General features: G+C 41.2%; 1 protein-coding gene across 4 annotated transcripts in view; it reads left to right on the top strand.

The window, feature by feature from the left end:
• Positions 1-19,654, top strand: part of LOC146785794 (von Willebrand factor A domain-containing protein 5A-like) — a 310,735-nt gene that overhangs the window by 216,074 nt on the left and 75,007 nt on the right. For 2 of the 4 annotated variants that reach the window (XM_085635058.1, XM_085635062.1), the window contains 3 exons: positions 7,656-7,697; positions 11,693-11,728; positions 14,640-14,681. In XM_085635058.1, coding sequence (XP_085491184.1) covers positions 7,656-7,697; positions 11,693-11,728; positions 14,640-14,681 — 120 coding nt within the window. The remainder of the gene's footprint in view (positions 1-7,655; positions 7,698-11,692; positions 11,729-14,639; positions 14,682-19,654) is intronic. The other 2 variants (XM_085635059.1, XM_085635061.1) reach the window with 2 other exon arrangements.

Genomic DNA, 19,654 nt, shown 5'->3' with positions numbered 1-19,654 from the left:
GCCAACCTCACTCTCTGCCATCTTTAGCTCTGAAACTACCAAAGGGGGAGAAGCAGAGAATAGACTTGGTAGTTTCGTGTCGCTTTTTATTTTCACCGGTGTCGCTAGTCCCTCCCTCCCTGGAACTGGCTCCTTATCTTGAACCTTAAAGTAGGATTTTAGGGAGGGTGTAATTTTTTGTGGTTTTACGAAGCCTGATACTTTCCTTAGGCTGGCACGACTTGCTCTGGATAGTGGGGCTTGTGGTTGGCCTGAGATATATTTTTTTCTTAGGCTTTTTGCGACTATAGGTGGTGCCAGTGTTGAAAATTTGTCCTCATTAATTATTTCCCCGACACCATTACTTTTAGCCTGCTTGAGGGTCCTGCGGTCGATAATATCTCTAGGGGGGGATTGCCTATTCCTAAGGCTATAACCCTCTCTTCCCAAACGCCCACTCTTATAACTTTTATTGGTAATTGGGGGGTGGTTAGTGCCCTCCAGGATCCCATCTATTACCACTCCTTGTTCACCAGCTGCCCCAAATACTTTGTCACGATTTAAGACGTTTATTAATTTGGAGTCTGAGCCTGATACACTTACCGGCTCCTGTGAGTGTTGATACTCCAGACTCTGAACGAAATCCGCAACACGGACTGCTTTCCCGGAGTATGGACTGCCTGCGCCGCTGTGATCCACTTTAGTGATGCTGTGCCGAGTTCCTCTCCCGTACACTACCTCCGTTGCCACTGCCGATCTTCCCCGGAAGGAGACCCTGCCAGCGGCCCTCCTGTTGCTGCAGCGCGCACCAGCAGCTTCCGCCCACACTCCCGCGGACCTCCGCCTCGGGACCTCCAGAGCGCCTCTCCTGCAGAGCGCCTTCTCCACGCACAAGAAACCCCCGGAGCGCCACCGCGGTCAACACGGGACTCCACAAGCTCCAAGACGGCACACAGCAAACCGAGGCAGCGAGGGCACGCCAACGCACGCCAGCGCCGGGCGAAAACACCAAAACACCGACACCACCTCCGCCACGAACCACGGCCAGTCCTCCCCGCTCTCCCAAGTACGTTTATATTTTTTCTTTTCTCTCTCAGTCCTACACCCTATCCATGTACAGGCTACATAGCCTAATTCAGTGGCTTTTCATTTCATTTCTCGCTGGTTTTGAATCTCCGGGCAGGGAGCTCCCGACCGAGCTCCTCAGTCAGCCGCCATCTTCCCCTCCAAATAATCAGATCTTACAATACATGACTTCACCATTCCTCAAAAATCCACATTCTAGCAGAATACCTACCTGGGGTGGAAAACAACTTTGCAGATATGCTCAGCAGAACACCTCAACAGGTGCACCAATGGGAAATCGATCAGACACTACTTAACTGTTACTTCAAAAGGTGAAGGACACCAGAAATAGACTTATTTGCCACTTACCTCAATGTCAAAACCTTGCATCCAGGTTCCCTCACCCAGTATCCAAGGGCAATGACCTATGGATGAATTGATCAGGAGTATTTACTTACGGTTTTCATCCTCTTTCACTCATTCCACATGTAGTTCAGAAGTTAACACAAACCTCTCTGACCCTAATCCTAATAGTCTCAACAATAGCATGACAGCCATAGTTCACAACCCTACTGCAACTATTTATCTCTAGAGGCATACGAGAAACTACCTCTTTGGCCACACCTATTAACTCAAGAGCCAGGAAAGAACGTAAAACCCAGTCACAAACAGCTCAATCTAGCGATTTGGCTTCTGAAGTCTTAGAATTCAGACATTGAAAGCTAGCACAACAATGTATGGATATCCTTAAACAAGCTCGTAGGCCTTCAACCTAGAGTTTGTTATGCAGTTTTTTGTAGAGATGAAAAAATACAGCTTTTATCACCTATTGTACAGGATATTATAGGCTATCTTTTTCATCTGCAGCAAACAGGTCTTGCTTACACATCCATAAGGCTACGCTTAGCAGCACTAGCAGCCTACATGCAAAACAGACAACGTATGTCTACATTTAAAATATCAGCCATTAAAGCATTCATGGAAGGGCTAGGAAGAGTTATACCACCTTCCACTCCACCGGCCACAACCTGGAACTGGAATATTGTACCAGGCTTATGGGACCACCATTTGAACCACTTTATTCATGTAAACTTCAGTTCTTAAATTGGAAGGTGGATTTTCTAGTAGCAATCGCATGTCTCAGAAGAATACGTGAATTTCAAGCACTCGCTTTGCAAGAACCATTTTTTAATGTTTATGCGAATAAGGTAGTTCTAAGAACCAACCCAAAATCTTTGCTCAAGGTGATGGCAGCTTTTAATGCAAGCCAAACCACAGAGTTACCAGTGTTTTTCTCAAACCCTGACACAAGAGCAGAAATGGCTCTTCATACATTTTATGTTTGAAGGGCCATTATGTTCTATATTGACAGAACAAAGTAATCTAGGAAAACACAACACTTTGTTGCTTTTAGCAAACCACATCAGGGGGCTCATCAGAGGCTTGATTTTGCAGCACCACTGCAAAACCAGCCCAAGTAACAAGACTGGCCCCCACCACTGCAAAACTGGCATCCATCCTTCCAGCCTCCTGGGGGAATGCCCAATGCCCGCTACGGGCCAGTACACCCCTGACGTTGATGCCTCTGTCCTTCAGTACCCCCGAAAGCTATTTGTGTTTTAAAGTGGGCCAGGATCATTTTAAATTTGCTGCACTCCCCTTCGGCTCATTAGAGCCCCTCAGGTTTTCAAGGCAAGTGATGACGGTGATTGCAGCACGCCTTTGAAGGTTGGGGATCCCATCCTTTCATTAACCTCAATGATTGGCTGTTGGAGCCGGACATACCACGGTCAGTGGTGGACGATCTCCAGGTGACAGTCAACCTCCTGACTTCGTTCAGGTTCACAATCTATGTGCTGAAGTCACAGCCAATTTCTTTTCAAAGAAAATAAATGAATGCAATTAAAATTAACTTGTATAGTGTATTCTACCCGTGGTCATCTTGGGCATGCAATCCTTTTAGGTAAAGAATCAGACGGAGGTACATCAAAATAATGATCAATGAGTGGAAATATATGTCTTGATGCATTTCCTAAAGATGGTATGACTTTCTACATAGATAATATCTAGAATCAGTGAGTTCTAGAGCCAGGACATTAGACAAGAGAACGGTTTACCTCCCAACTACTACGCTTAACTTTCAGAACCAACAACTCTCTACTGCTAAGTGATATAAGATAACTTACAGGAGCATACCACTGAAACTTTGTGGCAATTTATCTAGGACTAATGTCAAGTTCTTTGTGTGCCATGCACAATGCTTTAAAACATAGCCCTTTTGCATACTGTTGCCAGTGGAACTTATATAGGTCCTTTGCCACAGACTAATGCCTAGGTATATTAGGAATACCGTGAGTTGCCACAATCCGTGCCACATGAAGTCTACATTACAGTGCTCGATTTATCCCCAGATAAAGGATGTTACAATAGTCAAGCAAGTTACAATAGTCAAGCAAGAGGCAATTAGGACTAGAGAAGCTGTCTGTAATGATGAGATGGGGCTAAACAGAAGGATCTTCCTTAATGTTTGTAAAATAGCTAAACATAACTCCCTTTGTTTGGATCCATCCTATCTATGGTGGAGTTTTGGGCCTCCCCTCTAACACAACTAATCCAGCGCATGAAACAGACATTCAGGCTATAATCCTGATGTGTCAGCCTCAGTCCTGGGTCTCGGTGAGAGTAGGTCTGAGGCTTCTTGGCCTCTTGGCATCCTGCATCATACTCGTCCACTATGTCAGGTGGCAAATGCATGCTGTGCAGCCGAAACTGCAGCCAGCCCAGGGGGTGATCTATTGGATTCCATCCAGGTTTTAGAGGAGACTGCAATCTTCAGTGGTCACTCAACTGCAGTTGTGCCGGTGGCAGACCCCTCTCTCTACCCTACCTAGAGCTGACTGTGGGGATGTATGTGTTAATGCAGGGGTGGGGAGGTCATCTGGGAAAGTTGGAGATCAGAAGGCTCTGGCCTGTCATGGAGACCCATTTCTGTATCAACCTGTTCTGGGCCATTCACCTGGTGCTGAAGGTCTTCATGCCACCCATCAAAGGGAAACTAGTTCAAGTGCTCAAAACCAACCCCACCACCATGTGGTACTACAGCAAGCAGGGCAGAGTTGAGTCCTGGGTCCTGTGCCAGGCGACACTTTGTCTCTGTAGCTGGCTTTTGCGCCAGTGCATCTCCTTGGTCGTGAGCCACCTGGTGGAAACTGGAGCACAGTATGCCTTTCTGCTTCTTCTGCCCTGTGTTCTGAAGATTTAGTCAGCCTAGTGGCTCTGGATTGGGCCATGTGAGGGTGGTATCTGGAAATTTGGGGCATGAGCATCAGTCCTTCAATCAGGTTATTGGTTCATGAGGGCCTCCTTCCACAGCAGCAGGGCAGGGTCTTTCACCTGAACCTATGCAATCTGCACCTCCATGCAAGGAGATTGAGCGGTGGCATTCAATGTTAGTCACAGAGTGGTGGATGTCATTCTCGGCAGCCAGGCATCCTTTTATTAAGTCTGTCTACTTCGGGTGCTGGGGCAAGTTTGTGGCCTTGTTTGGCAACCAGTATATTGATCCATTGCATACCAAACTGTTGAATTTCCCCTTGTGTGTTTTATGTGTGGCCCTGCAAGTACCTGCATTGGGCACTGTTAAAGATTATCTGTCATTCCTTTCAGCCTTTCTACATTTGCTGGACCAACTGGCCCTGTTCAAATCCCCCATAGTTATGGGATTTTTTTTTAAAGGTTTGACTCATTTATTTCCTTCAAAACCATTTGTGATAACACAGTGGGATCTCAGTTTGATCCTCATTTACTAATGTGTATGACATTCAAACCCATGCAAAGCTGTCTGCTTTGTCTCCTGACCCTGAAGTCTTTGTTCTTGCTCTTGGTCGCTTGGGCTCCTCGCCTAAGTGAACTTCAAGAGCTCTTCTTGCAGCTGCCTTACACCACATGTTTTTCCAGATAAAGTGATTTGAGGACTAGGGCGTTTTTTTTTGCTGAAGGGCATTATTGTCTTTTATGTAGGGAAGTCCATCACTCATACCTTGAAAGAGAAACTCCATTTGTTGGAGCCCGGCATAGCGTAGAGCTTCCACATGGATCGCACCAAACATCGCCGGGTGGGCGATCAGATTTTGTCTGCAGTGCACAGAAGGACTATGTCAATGTGTATAGTCCTCTGCTGTACTCTGGCCAAGAAGCAGCCTCTGGAAGAACTGTGGTCTCATTCCACCTGGGCCACAACTGCTACCACTGCATTGGCACATAGCGTACCTGCTCATAAGATCTGTTGGGCTGCTACATGGGTGTTGGAGCACACTTTCACAAAGCACTGCTGCCTTGCTAGTCATGTCTAACAGGATGGTCATTTTGGTTATTTCGTCCTGCAAGAGATTTTAACCTGAGCCACCATCTGGGGAGGTACTGCTTTAACATCTATTCTAAAGGTGAGGAATCTGCTGTTAGAATTATCCAGCAGAAGAACTACTCATCTTTGGTAACTCTCTTTCTGGTGGAAACTCTAAATGCAGGTTCCTCACTGCTACCCCGCCTCCCCGTTCTGTGCAATTGTCTTACTTTCATTCTAAAAAGACCCCAATCTAGGAATCTGCACACTGATATCGCTGATTAATTTTGGACTCCACTTTTGAGGGTGTAGAAAGAGTCAAAAAAGAAACCGTCAGCAGGCATGGGTGGGTTGGAATTAGACACTGGACACAACCGTTTCTTGCCCTCCTTCTCTCGCAAATGTATGATTTGTAAAGCAATTGGAGGTCTTCCTTCGCCATCCATAGGGGTCATGCGTGAAAGATACAATGTATGCTGGGAAGCTATCTGAGTCTTGACCCTAGCTATCTTTCTTTACCAGAAACATCACATGATTTCAAGAACTGTACTATGAAGGCATGATTTATACTATGCACTGTATATTTAGCTTATGGTCTGTCATTTAGTTGTCACTAGTTCCACTTCCAAGTACCAGAGGACTACCTGAAGTGTTCCTTTCAAGCTGTCCTTTGTCCAGTATCAACTGTAGTCTCTCTGATTTTGTTACACTCAGGTTAACCCCTGTTACCGACTGATACACATCAGGTTCCCAGAACAATTTCTTGATCGACCTGCGTGGGGCTGTTAGGGGCAACAGCACCTCATCTATCAACTTTAAAGTCTTTTCCTGTCTAGCTTTACCCCTTTACACGCTGGTTCTCTTATTCAATGTTCTGAAGGGTGCAGCAAAATCACAAGCATTGGCAGAAATAATGGGTATTACTGTCTAGTACAGCTGCAAATGCCTACCATTTATTACAAACGCTGTTAACTCTAACTAGCCACCAGTGAGTGGTACCCTGCCATCATCCATCCTAATAGGGGTTCTGCAAAGCCAATTTTCCTGTTTACAACTCTCATGTGCAGCCACACTCTGTCCTATTGAAAGACTTCTTGGTGTCCAGGAATACCTCTACCACCTCTCTGTTATGGTAGGTCAATAAGTTATATTATCTTTTAGTATTATCAGTAGTGCTCCCTTTAATAAGTACTGCCAGGTCCGGAAGTACCAGTAAATCAATCGTAAACTCAGTGATTTTCATAAAGGCCTTATAACTAGTACTAAGCAATAAAACTGGCCAATAAGAGGTGTGTATGTGAGCCCTTACATTGTGTCCTTATGAAGGAAACGGTGGCCTCCCGCAAGGTCAGTATTGCCGCTCTTGAGTCTTTGAATACAGTAGATACGTCTACGTGGCATCCTAATAACTTGTGAACAAGAATCTTATACAATCCTACTGAGAACCTGTCCATATATGTGTTATTTTCACTGCTTGAGCCCTCATCACCATCAATACATTTTCATTTGTTATTGGACCTTCCAAGTGCATCCTCTCTGCCCCTGGCAGTGTTGGACTACTAGAAGGCCCACAGACCATAGTGACCGGTCTGCAAACTCTAGTGAGCCCTGGCTTGTGGTCCATGAACTCTGCCACAGAATGCACTTCTTTAAAATTGTTGAAGTAAGTGTTGTGCTCCTTTGGGGCCCCCGCTCACATGAGCCATGGGATTTGGATATGCGATCTCTTATCCCTTATGCTCCTTTAGCTTAATTCTTTTAGCACTTGGTGACCACATCTCTAACATGTTAACTCTTTTAAGTCCACCCTGAAATGTTTTTTAAATTATATTTCCTCAAAATCTACTGAATGGATTTACACCAAAGAAAGAAAAGACATATCTTTTTGTACTTTCATGGCAATTTTGTTGCAATCCATTATGCTTCTTTTCTGTATCGGAGAGCAAACATTCTTATGGAAATTAAAGTGGGAAAGTTACTTTTTAACAGCTACTATTTTCGCTCACAGACGAAGCTACTCACAACTTGCCAGTGGGAACCCAAAGTGGTTGAACTTTTTTTCAGAAGTTTCATGCAGAGATGTCATATGACACCAAGGTTATCATTGAAACAAAAATGCCTTTGCTATAGAAAGTGTGACCTCAACATAACTACAGAGAAGGCATCTCATATATACACATCTGCATATTCTACATGTATGTATTATATATTATGGTGCCGGTTTATTTTTACTTGACTGTTAATGTTTTCCAATACTTTATGTTGAAAGGTGGTCGACAGTACATGATGGGTCTGAGGCATGCTCCTATGGGTAAGTCTGTTTCATTAAATTATTAAAATTCTAAGTTCATGGGTATTGAAACATGTTGAAAACAAATTATTTAAACCTAATAGCATAAATTAGCTTTGTTCATTAAAATATTTAGAATGAGTTAAAACCAAATATTTGTTGCTACACCTCTAATAGGATTTAAATGTAGCCAGACGGTTGGCCTTATTTCCAATCTCTAAAGCAATCTGGTATTCATTCATGCACTGAAAAAAATGAAGCATTAGAAAAGATTAGGGCATTCACAGTATTGTCTTCCATAACATTTAAAATCTTCAATAAAGAGCTATTAAACAAATCTAAAGGGGAAGGATTAGAGCAAGGGTTGTAGAGTAAAATCAAAGTAAACTTAAGAAAATTGATAAAAGGCCCCCCCCCAAAAAAAGTGGGCAGTAGTTGTTCAGTGTGTGAAAGGTTAACTGTTTCTGTCTCTACGTATTGTCCTCTTATCAACAGTGAATTACACACTTGTCTTTTTATATGAAAAATTATATGTTCCTTTCCTCTTCAATTTCACATCAATATTCCCTTTTGTTGTTTGTCTCTATCATTATTTTTTCAACTCTTTTCATTTTTCTGTTCTCCGAGGTTCTTTCTTTACGTAATTGTTTCATAGCTAAAGGTAGCCAGTGATCTGTTTAGAATTTTCCAAAAGATCAACTTTCAGTTTTTATAGGTGCGGTGGGCAGGGGTGATTTTGAAGAGACCCAGACTTCTCCAACAAGTAGCTTGTGAGCTACTATTAACTATCCAGCTACCTGCGAGAAGCTCACATGTGTGCTGTTCAGTCTACTAAAGTAAAAGCTTTTGCTTGGTTGAATTAATTATGCATCTCAAAATTGAAAAGCTTGTATTTGAGGAGACAGAATTGTGTATATTTTCAGAACTCAAACACTTGGCCCTGATTTAGAGTATAGGTGTTATTTATTGCACATGGTAAATAATGTTACCATGGCATACGTTTTATATTGAATGTGATAAATTCCACCTATTACGAGTTGTTGGCAAATAACATGCAAATTAGGGTGTTTAACGCACCAAAATCCACATAATACAGAAAAATACCATATGTTTTACCCCAATAAAATTTCTGCAGGTTTGACCTGCCAAAATTTAACTATGATTTATTAATTCAACGTATCCAATAATTATCTGATGTGGTAAATCCCTAACCAACCCGTAATCCCAACCTGTGCGTAAACCGGGGTTTACACCCAGGTCGGGATTAACCACTCAACTCGTATTCAGGGCCTTACCTGATGTTTGCAAACAAATGGCTGGATTTCCCAAAATATATTTAAAGCTGGTATTTGAGTGATAATCATGAGTCGCTGGGGAGACATAACTAAAATTATTACCTTGTGCCAGGGGCCTTGCAGCTATGGTTGTCGTATTATCCTGATGCATTCCAATTGATAAAGCCATTTCCACGTTACTCCTAGCAACCTTGCCCGATGCACTAAGGCAAACACTGCTGGTTATCTTTCACAGTATGGCCACTAATGTGTTCCCATCTGATGTGGCCACTATTACAAAACTAATAATATTAGTAGCTCGGTATGATTTTCATTGAACATAAGTAGCTCTTATTACAGCAAAGGTTGGAGACCCCTTACAGCTTTCCTCCATCTCTTTAAGCAGGTATTAGTCCTGTAGAGGAGTTTTTTGTAGGACTTCCTTTCAGTATAAAGGGCAAAAGGCATAGAGTACGTGTTTGTTGCTTCCATTTCCCTTCAGGGGTATAAACAGCATTCTGCTTGCTATTAATGTATTTGCTAATCTAGTGAGCTCTCCTCTGAGTAGACTTCAGTTATTATATTTGGATGACGAGGTAATTGGGATCTAGATCATGGTGGCTAATGGGGAAACCATGCTTGACTTTTACCAGTTTTTCTCTTCCACCCAGACCAGTCATCCAGATCTACCACCTATAACCGCCGGTGTCACCCTCCATCTCGGCTGCATACGAGTCTTGAATTTTATAGTTATATGAGCGCGAGTACACCTTTTGGTAACAGTTGTGCTCTACAAATAGAAGTAATAATAAAGTTGCAGCCTGACTTTCATAGGCTAGTGAGCATACTTGAGTAAATAAATAACAAATGATTGAGCATTACTCACACCCAGTCTGCGCGCCTCTGTGATACAGTAATTAATAGTCAGGCTGAATTCTCTTGCTTGCACCTACAACCTTGGCTCAACAGCAGATGCTCTTAAGTCCACAACCTGTGCCTCTCAAGTTATATTCCTAGATTCTTTAAAGATTGGCCTGGTTAAAATAAAAAAAACTCCATTAACTGAGAATTCTTTAAAATTACCAACCTGTGTGAGACTTGTTGTGTCTGGAAAAAGAATTAGGATTTGTAGTTGTAAACCATCTGAACAACTTCACCTTCATGTAGAACTATTCCACTACTCTGGGTTCCGTCTGGGAATCTGCATTCAAATTGCATCCCTAAATGTCCTGAATAATATACATTGCTTGTTGGACAAAGGTAACTCTTGCCCTACCCATCCGTTTGGACTTCTGATGTGCCATTGATATAATTAACCACAGCATACCAATTCACTCATTGGAACACCACAAGGGCATCAAACACTTAAGACTGAGATGGTTCACTTACTTTCTATCTACGAGGCAGCAGCAGGTGGTGAGGCTTGGTAACTGCATTTCTAAGGAGGCTGAAAAGCCATGTGGTTTACCCCACATATAGCTTCTTACACCTGCTCTTTTCAGCTTATATCTAGAGCCCGTAACTCTGAATCTAGAGTGAGCAGACATGTCCTTCCATGTCCTTCTACTGATATGCAGAAGCAAATTTCCCTGAAAACCTCTTACTACTGTGGACGTTTCCACTCTATAAAACAGAGTTCATCCTCTTTTCTCCTTCATAATAAAGCGAATTGGATCCCAGTTTACTCAACCTCCCAGACCAAGAAGGCTTATCACAATAAACTAAACAATGGTGAAATCGGTCTGATTCATCGTAGGTGCCTCCCAGACACCTACACCATACATCAATAATGTACTTCAAAATGACAACCTCTTCCGTCATTCCCTCACAAAATAAAATTTCTCATGTCTACAGAAGAATTCATAATAACATTCCATGTCCTGATGACTTTCAGATGCAATCTCAATAACTACTCCAGCAAGGGCTCCTCAGCCATGCAGGGTACTGCTTAAAGCCCCATTCTTCTCCCTGCAGCCAAGAAGTGTGACTGCATCGTGTCTCATTGTCCGAAGTTTCATTGGCTTCCTTTAAATATGAGTCACATTCAAACATTGATGCTTTGCCTCTGAAACAGCCCACCCTTATTCTGTTCTGCTACCAATCCTCAGAGGCCTCAAACAATCCAAGGCATAACTCCACAGACTGAGGCTACTAGGTTCTGAACTTCTTTGCCTGGAATTGCTCCTCTCATGGAGCAGCAGCTCCAACCTAGAACTCTCTTCCAGTTAACAATAAAAGACAACTGTCCCTCATCGCTTCCAGGAAACCGCTTTAGCCACATCTTTTCCATCTATACTTGGGCTAACCTGAGGCCTCCTTTCCTGTTACCACTCATACATATATCTCATCTGTTTTGCTCTTCATCACTGAATAATAAAAAGAGAAAGGGAACCAAAACATGGGTCATGCTCATCAGTAGATGGTCTGATGACATCTTTGCTAATATTCAGGGCAAAACATACCACTTGTGTAGGGTTGTGATAAGTCTGTAATTATGATCAGGAACCTCAAATCCCAGGTACAATATCGTAAGCCATACACAGTGATACATATTGTATTATAAGGACCATTTTTAAGTAACGTATAGTGAATAAGACAACAAGAGCATTAGTGTAGAGCTCAAGTGTAAATTCATAACATCAGTGCAGAGTAATAACTCCACTCATACTATAATATATGATCTATTAGCAATGAGAAGCTACAGAATCCTCAAAGTTAATTTAGATTTTATTTCTATTGCAGCACGTAGGGCTATGGCCCAAAGTATGCCAATGGCAGGTAAGATTATCAAGATCGATATTCAACTTGAAACATTTAATTTTGTATTTTTAGACAATGACTGAAGTCATACGCAATCAGGTAGATGGTAAGAATTCATACAATATGATTATTAAGAATATTAATTTCACAGGTTGTTGCTAGGTTTCATCTGGGAACAAGTTAGATCTACTTCTAGGCAAGCAGCATTAAAAAAAATGATGCGAGAGGGGCACTATGCGAATATAGTTTTGTTCCGGATACAAATCACTGCCAGAAATGTTCTCGATTATCAAGGTTGTTTAAAAGCATTACACATTGTGGACCTACTTATTGTTTCTGAATAATCGGGTGAGCCAACAATTTTCCTTTTAAAAATTTGAGAATTTGGTGGGCTTCCTTTGGAGATGAGCATTTCGACTCTGTATTCGGTGCCATGTGCTGAGCGAGTCTGTAAATTATGCGAGTCCAGAATTCACGGTGTAAAGGAGGTTATGTTTTCTTGTCCCACCTTCTCTATCTGCAGAAGTTTATTTGCAAAGAATGTCCCTAGATCTTAATACTCAAAGTAACTTTAGTTCTGTATCTAACATTTTTCCTTCTTCTGAATCACTAAGATATTTCTGATCTTTTTTAAAAATCTATTTGTTGATCATTAGATTTTTAACTTGTCTTTTGAATGTGTATCCAAGAGTTGGTTGACTATGTATTTTGTGTATAACGAAACTGAACAAATCATCTACTCTACAAAGACTGTTTACTAGTGCACTGGCGGATGGAGTTCATTTTATCACCAGTAAGCTGTAGATAGAAATTTATTGTGCTGGAAAAATAGCACCTTCTTAATGTTTTCCAGTTTTACGTACCAAAGATTAAACAGCGATAACCCCAAGCATGCTGACTTTATTGCACCCAATAATTTCTGTGTGTGGTAAACTCTGCACCTTTTGTAATTTGAGTTTCCTGTGCAGTCACATGTTTGTGTAAGGATTCCAAAATAATGAGGCGCTTGGAGTCAAGGTCTAAGATTCAATTTGACTATTTGCTAGTTTGGTGGAGATAATAAAACCCAAGTGGCTGGTTAGTGTAAAACAGAGCGGCCTATATGTAGTGTGGGCCCTGCTATATAATTAGCTTTCTAAAATTTACAGCAGTAAATTAGCGCAGGTATACAGGTGGTCGCATGAATACAATATTTAGCTAACTACCTTCACATTCATAGTACTTGTTATCTTTCTCTGCGCCCTCTCCCTTGAATTGCCAATAGACGTACAATTGGCAGTAGAGGAACTGAATCCCTTATATTCACTGCTCTGCATTGTCTTGGCCAGAGCAGGGATTCATTTTTCTACCTACCCTGCTGAAATGTAATTTCAGCTTAACCTTTCATTTCGTGGAGCCTTTTTTGGGAATATCACGTTTGCAGGTAGATTGCTAGCCACAAAGTATGAACTTCCCCCTGTTTTAGGGCAGGTTTAACAACATCTACAATTACTAGTTCTAGTAAGACCAGCTACATTGCCCACTAACACCCAGACAGTTATTTAGGCACTAGTCTAAGTTGCATCTCAACAAATGTGCCTTGAACAGACCTTAAAGGTGAACCAACTAACAGACGCCCACATGTAGATATGAAGATTATTGGACCTTTGCAAAGACATGGAGGGTGTCTAGGGAATAGTGTTAGCTGTTAGGTAATCAGTTGCTAAGTCTTAAGGGCTCTAAAAGTAAGACCGGCATCCTTAGAGGTAATCTGCACATTGACACATATTCAGTGCAACCATTTCCTTGCTTCTGATATTTGTTTCTCTGCAAAGGCCATAACTCAATCTAAGAGCGTGGTTTTAAGTCCTGCTTACCATAATTTTTGATAAATATCTGCAGAATAATTGCTAGCCTTTGCCTCTTAAATGTTTTCTGCAGTTTGCTGAAAACCAACCGCGTTCATGGAGTCCCAAAACTCAGAGCACTCAAAGCACTACTGACCACCATACAATAGCATATGGGAGCTTTGACGCATGGCGCTTACAAGAAGAAACACAGTAGTACATTTGCAGGAACCTCAATGTGCGAACCAAAATATCAACAATTAAGTACGGAGACCACCAGAAGTTGTCTTTAATAAGAATATGCCACCAAATATGGCAAATCCTTGAAGTTCAGCAAGAGTTCTGCAAAGCCTACATGAAGAGGCAAGGTATGTCCTTGCCATCTGTATCTACTGCACAGTGGGGGACATTTTGGCAAACTTAAAGTAAATAAGACGAGAAAATTGAGGCATCATAAGAACCAGATGTGCATTTATATCAACATGCCACCACCAGTAAACATGTCACAGAGGAAGTTGTGTCATGACTGGAGATCCTTTATGATCAGGTGAAAAGGCCTATTTCACATAATTTAAGCAGTCATGCCATGCCGGTACTTTGGAACCAAATGAGTACAAAAATGCGGATGTGGCCAAAGCTTTTTATGTGGACAAATGATTTTGCCGCAATGGGGATGAGATAGTTACCTGGTTACCCTGCATTGTTTCTTTGTTCACATAATTTTGAAGCAGTGCACATCTGTTCAAACATTTACTGGTAACTACAACATATAATTTGTATACAAACATTATTTATGAAGCCATAACCTATATTTTCACAGGTGCACATTTTATTTACTTCACAAGTCAGAGATTGGGGATTTCTCATATTTTCCATAGGTCAGACTTTGAATTGAATACTCTGCTGATGAACACAGTAAATATGTAGAGGTAGGCAAACTCCATTAATTCACCAGGTGCCTTGAATGCATCCTTACAAGAAGAGAGGGCTATCCAGAAGGAACAGCTTTAACCTTCTACTCACTCCTCAAATATAGGATTTTCTGTTGGTAATTAAAAGCTGCAGAAACCTTAAGACTTTCTTGTCTTTTTCTTCTGTTTTAGCTTTTGGTAGCATGCCTCCTGCCTGCCCACCACATATGTCAGGTAATCTTGCCAAAATTGATGCCCATCTGGGAACCTATTCTTATTTTATTTGTTGCCACCTGAATGCCGCCTTTTAGGGACTAGGTCCCAAACTTCCTAAAAGCAAGATGGGCTGTATTGATGAAACACACGGTTTGTAATGACATTATGAAAAATACACTGTTTGACTCACGTTGGGATAGGGGCAATGGAATCTCTTTCGATGTTCAGTATTACAATCAAAATGTTTGTAGCCTAACCCTGTCCGTGGCTTCTTGAAATGCTACCAGGCGGGTGTTTTATGAACCCCTTAGATTCACTGCTCAGTCAACTCATATTGAGAGTAGAGATTCTTAAGTCCAGTATGTATGGACAAAATTTATTTGACCTGATATAAAGAAACTATCCAGTTGCATTCTGGTCTTTGTAGTTTCCACAACATCACTTGATTACTGCTTGTGACCCAGGGCCTGATATAGATCATGGTGGATGGGTTACTCTGTCACAATGGTGACTGACATCCTGTCTGCCGAAATATAAATCCCATTATATCCTATTGGATTTATATTTCGGCGGATAAATGGGATTTATATTTCGACCGATAGGATATCCGTCACTGTTATGACGGAGTTACCTGCCCGCCAAAATTTAAATCCGGCCCTAAGTAAGGTCTCAAATAAAAGGTATGTTTCATTACTGGTCATCCCCATTTCATTTTCGTATTGTGACCAATGCAGTGTAACTATAACTCCTATCATGTATTTTACTCCTAATAAATCTGATAGGAGAAGCCTAGCAATTGTTAAATACTTACTTCTACGTAGTTCACCATAAAATATCTAATTGGGAGTGCTAAACTCTGCTTTTCCTCCTCGTCAGATTTGGGCATTTGAGGGAATTGAATGTTTGGACTCCCTGCTTTGCTCAATGCTACTGAAACAAATAGTTGATTACTCGAGTCCTGGCCATATTTACTTTCCCTCTAACTGCTAAAAGCAAAAAGGAAAACAATTCTTATAGATAGCATTGTCCAGATGAACTAAGCTCCCTACTCATCACAGATACAGCGGATCACCAGGAGCAGTTCATCACTCTGCTTCAGACTCGGAGATCCAATCCACCACTGACATAAACTACATCCTTTGTGAAAATAGGGACACAGGGCTAAGCCTTATAAAGGGAAATAATGATATACTTGAAATGAATATAAGTAGTGCTGAGGCATGCTGCAGGTTTCTTTTAACCCCTTAGAGGATAGTTTATGGAGTGAAACTGGGAATTATCCCACATTTCAAGTGCATTGCCTGTATGTACTCTACAACTTTACAATCTAAACTGCTGGTATTTGTTTTAAGGTTACTTATTGTTTCTTTCACTTTTAACAAATATTTTAGCTATCTTCTCAAAACAACTTGTATCTACTGTACAGTGGGGAACATTTTTGGTAAACTTGCAGGAAATAAGTGAGGCATTACAAGAACCAGATAAACATTCAAGTCAGAATGTATGAAAATAACTTCCTATGTTGCCATATTGAAAGCACACTGAATAGAGAGGTGTTTAACCATATTCTCAATTTGGACAAAGAGAAGGTACACCATAAATTAGAAGGAAGAGACTGCCAGGCCTTGGCTGTGGCTATGAAAAAAGGTCAGACACCTTAGATAGCTGTCCTCGACATTGGGGCCGTAGGAAGGAATTTTTAGGCTCAGTAAAGTTAGAAATCATGAAGTATGGGGCATTCTGGTAAATCAATAGACTACAACAGAGGGACCCCGAATATGTCAATGTGTGAGGAAGAAATCAGGGAAAAAAATCTATACAAGAGACAAGACTTCCTACACTTATCTAGGTCAAATATAAGGCAATATGTCCATATGATAAATTAGAACCCACAGTCAACGGTGTACAAAACTACATTAATTCATTTATTTTCATTTTTTTCATTTTTTCAGAAAACATATACATATATATTTGAAACTGTATATTGATGCATAGAGTGCATATTGCATCACACTAATAAAACACAATTATAACTTGACTTCAACATTATACAACAATAACATAAATCAGAAACATATATACAACTTACATTTACAAAAAATTAAGACAATGGACCTAAACATAAACAAAAAGTATAGTGATAATTAAAACCATAGGTTATGAAGTTTGAGCATAAGACCAGCGCCAACGCGTGTTTCGGAGCTCCTATGTAGCTTTTACAGGCTCCTTCTTCAGGGCGTATTTGAGTGGTCTTTCAGAGAACCAAGACTTCAAGGCCTAACTTGATGTCCAGCATCATAGGGTAAGGGTACAAATTCAATATTGACAGCCGTTGGTCTGTGGGTATAAAGAACTACAATAAGTACATATAATACTAATATAAATTTTCAGTGTTTAAGAGGGCGGGAGCTATTGAGAGAGAAAAAGGGCTCATATAGACCCGTGATAAAAAGATCACCCAGAAAAAGGAAATGTGTATGCAGATAAAGAACCAAGTACTAATCACCTAAGTAAAAAGGACATTTTTAAGAGATATATACACACATACTTGTAAGGAAAAGACTCTTTTGAAAGAGGATACCAGGTCGGCGGCAGCTTCGATCTTAGTTTTAATATTTTGAAAAGAACTGAAATGGAAAAAAAGAAACAATGACCCTAGTGAAATCTGGGAACATAGTGGACTACAGAATATGTAGTTGAGTTGCTGAAGTATGGAAATGGGGAATCTCCCAATATTGAGCCATAATGCCAATGAAAAAGAAACGGGAGCAAATTATTAGGAAAAATAATTACCAACCCAATCTACAACCGTTACTAAAATGATGAAAGAACCTGCGTCTAACAGTATGATAACAAGAATAATTAACGGGCGAATTTCACTCTAAAGATCAGCCCGGGGTACGAAGCACGAATAACGATAGTAAATAATTATCTATCGACATCTGTTCTACCAGTAAAGATTATGAAAAATAATGCGCTGTACTTGGAGGACTTAAGGTTATGGAATAAAGGCCCAAATGTTTACCCAACTATGCGTTGTACTTGGAGGACTTAAGGTTATAGAATAAAGGCCCAAATACTTACCCAACTAAAGTGTCACAGAGCGTAGTAGCGGTATCCGAGCCGGTGATTTTAAAGCCGGTCAGGGAAATATCCGAGTTAAAATGAGCGGACCCGTGGTTGTATTAATGGAGATCGATATAGGTAGTCACACAGTTAGAATTAACCTGAAAATATACAGAAAAAGGGCTGTATAAAGATGTTGAAGAGATACAGGTACAAGTGCAGATCATGACCTAGTGTTACTAACAGATGGCACATTGTATACCTGGATAAATTAATGTTCAGTCGTGTCACAGGCTACAGTCTCTGTAAGGAGATAGAGTATTCAGGGTAGGAAATATGAACCATTCAAACTATCTACAAAAAACATATTGCCTTATATTTGACCTAGATAAGTGTAGGAAGTCTTGTCTCTTGTATAGCATTCTGGTAAATCTCCAGTGTATAATTACCAGTGGACTTGAAGATCACTCTACTGAGGCTCGGGAGCCTGTACAGTGGCCTCATTAAGAAGGTGATATGGCCTTGTCTGTCCAGACCATTATTCAAATAAGCTGCTGCATTCTGCACCAACTGTAGCTGGTTTATGAGTTTTACAGAGGCCGCTAATCAGATTGCATTGCTGTAGCTCAGCTGAGCCTGGTCCAGCTTATTAATGAATGGGATGTATGGTGCCTTTCTTAGGGTTTTTAGTTAAAGCAGGAACTGGAAGTCTTTGTGACGTGTTTGTTCAAAGACAAGTTGCACAGAAACCATAGTTGAGGGAAGAGGACCTTTTATTTGGGGATATTGAAGAATATACACTGTGTCTTATGGGGTCTTAACCCCTTCGCCGCGGCACGAATTTTGCGGCAGCGCTGGGGGGGTTTGGGGCAGCGCGGCGCCGCCATGCTCGTGACGGAACCACTCCGTCATGAGCCACGGGCGCGCTGTGCTCATGACGGAGTGGTTCCGTCACGACTCCGCCCACTCGCGCTAACCGCCCGCACAGGCGGGGAATCAGCGCCGCGTGGGCGGAGCGGCCGCCAACGGCCGCAGCATGACGGAACCACTCCGTCATGAGCACACGGCGCCCGTGGCTCATGACGGAGTGGTTCCGTCATGAGCAGGGAAGGGGTTAAGAAGCACTATGTTCTATGTTTATTTTGTTTTTATATTTATTTGAACTTTAGTTTAAAAAAGAAACATGTTAAACCAATATATCAAAAGTAGATAAAACAAATATGTAATCCATTTTGTGTGTCTTACCTTCTTGATATCATACAAAATACTAAATAACTGCAGTCAGTGTCTCATTAACATGTTTGTGAAGGATGTATTGGTGGAACAAATGTTAAAACTTTGTTGCATGCAAATGACATACTTTTTTAGTCTGTAACCAGGATGAGCCTATTCCAGCTGTTCAGGATATATTCAATGCATTCTTAGAGATGCATGGCTGACCTGAGAATGTTTTAAGGGATATTTTTTGAGTATTTTAGCTTGGACAGTTTGTGTTGGTTTCAAGCAGGTTGTTATTATACCTGGAATTATATTATAGTCTATTGCATGAAACCCAAGAGAAGTTTTTGTGCACCATGAACTCAAGCATTCCATGTGGTGTTCTCAAATGGTATCACGAAGAAAAAGGTGAAATAAAAAAATTGTCTTAGATTTAAAAGTGTCCTGATTTATCAGGCAGCCACGGTAACAATTTCAACATCTGGGTAATATGAGGGCATCTGTGTATATTCATCACAAAGTAGGCCACAATGCTCTGGATAAGGTGGAGGCGATGGAGAAGATTTAAAGGAGCAGGAAGAAAAATAGCACTGGCGTAGAGTGATCTAGTTTGAATGGAAACATAATTTGAAATATGAAAATTAGCTGAATTATAAACAGGACCTTTTAAAAAAATCTGAAGCTGGAGAAAGTGGATTCAGGCAACT

Source organism: Triturus cristatus, chromosome 11, assembly GCF_964204655.1.
Source record: "Triturus cristatus chromosome 11, aTriCri1.1, whole genome shotgun sequence".
NCBI lineage: Eukaryota > Metazoa > Chordata > Amphibia > Caudata > Salamandridae > Triturus > Triturus cristatus.
Note: the sequence above shows the minus strand (reverse complement) of the source record. Positions and strands in the feature narration are given on the sequence as shown.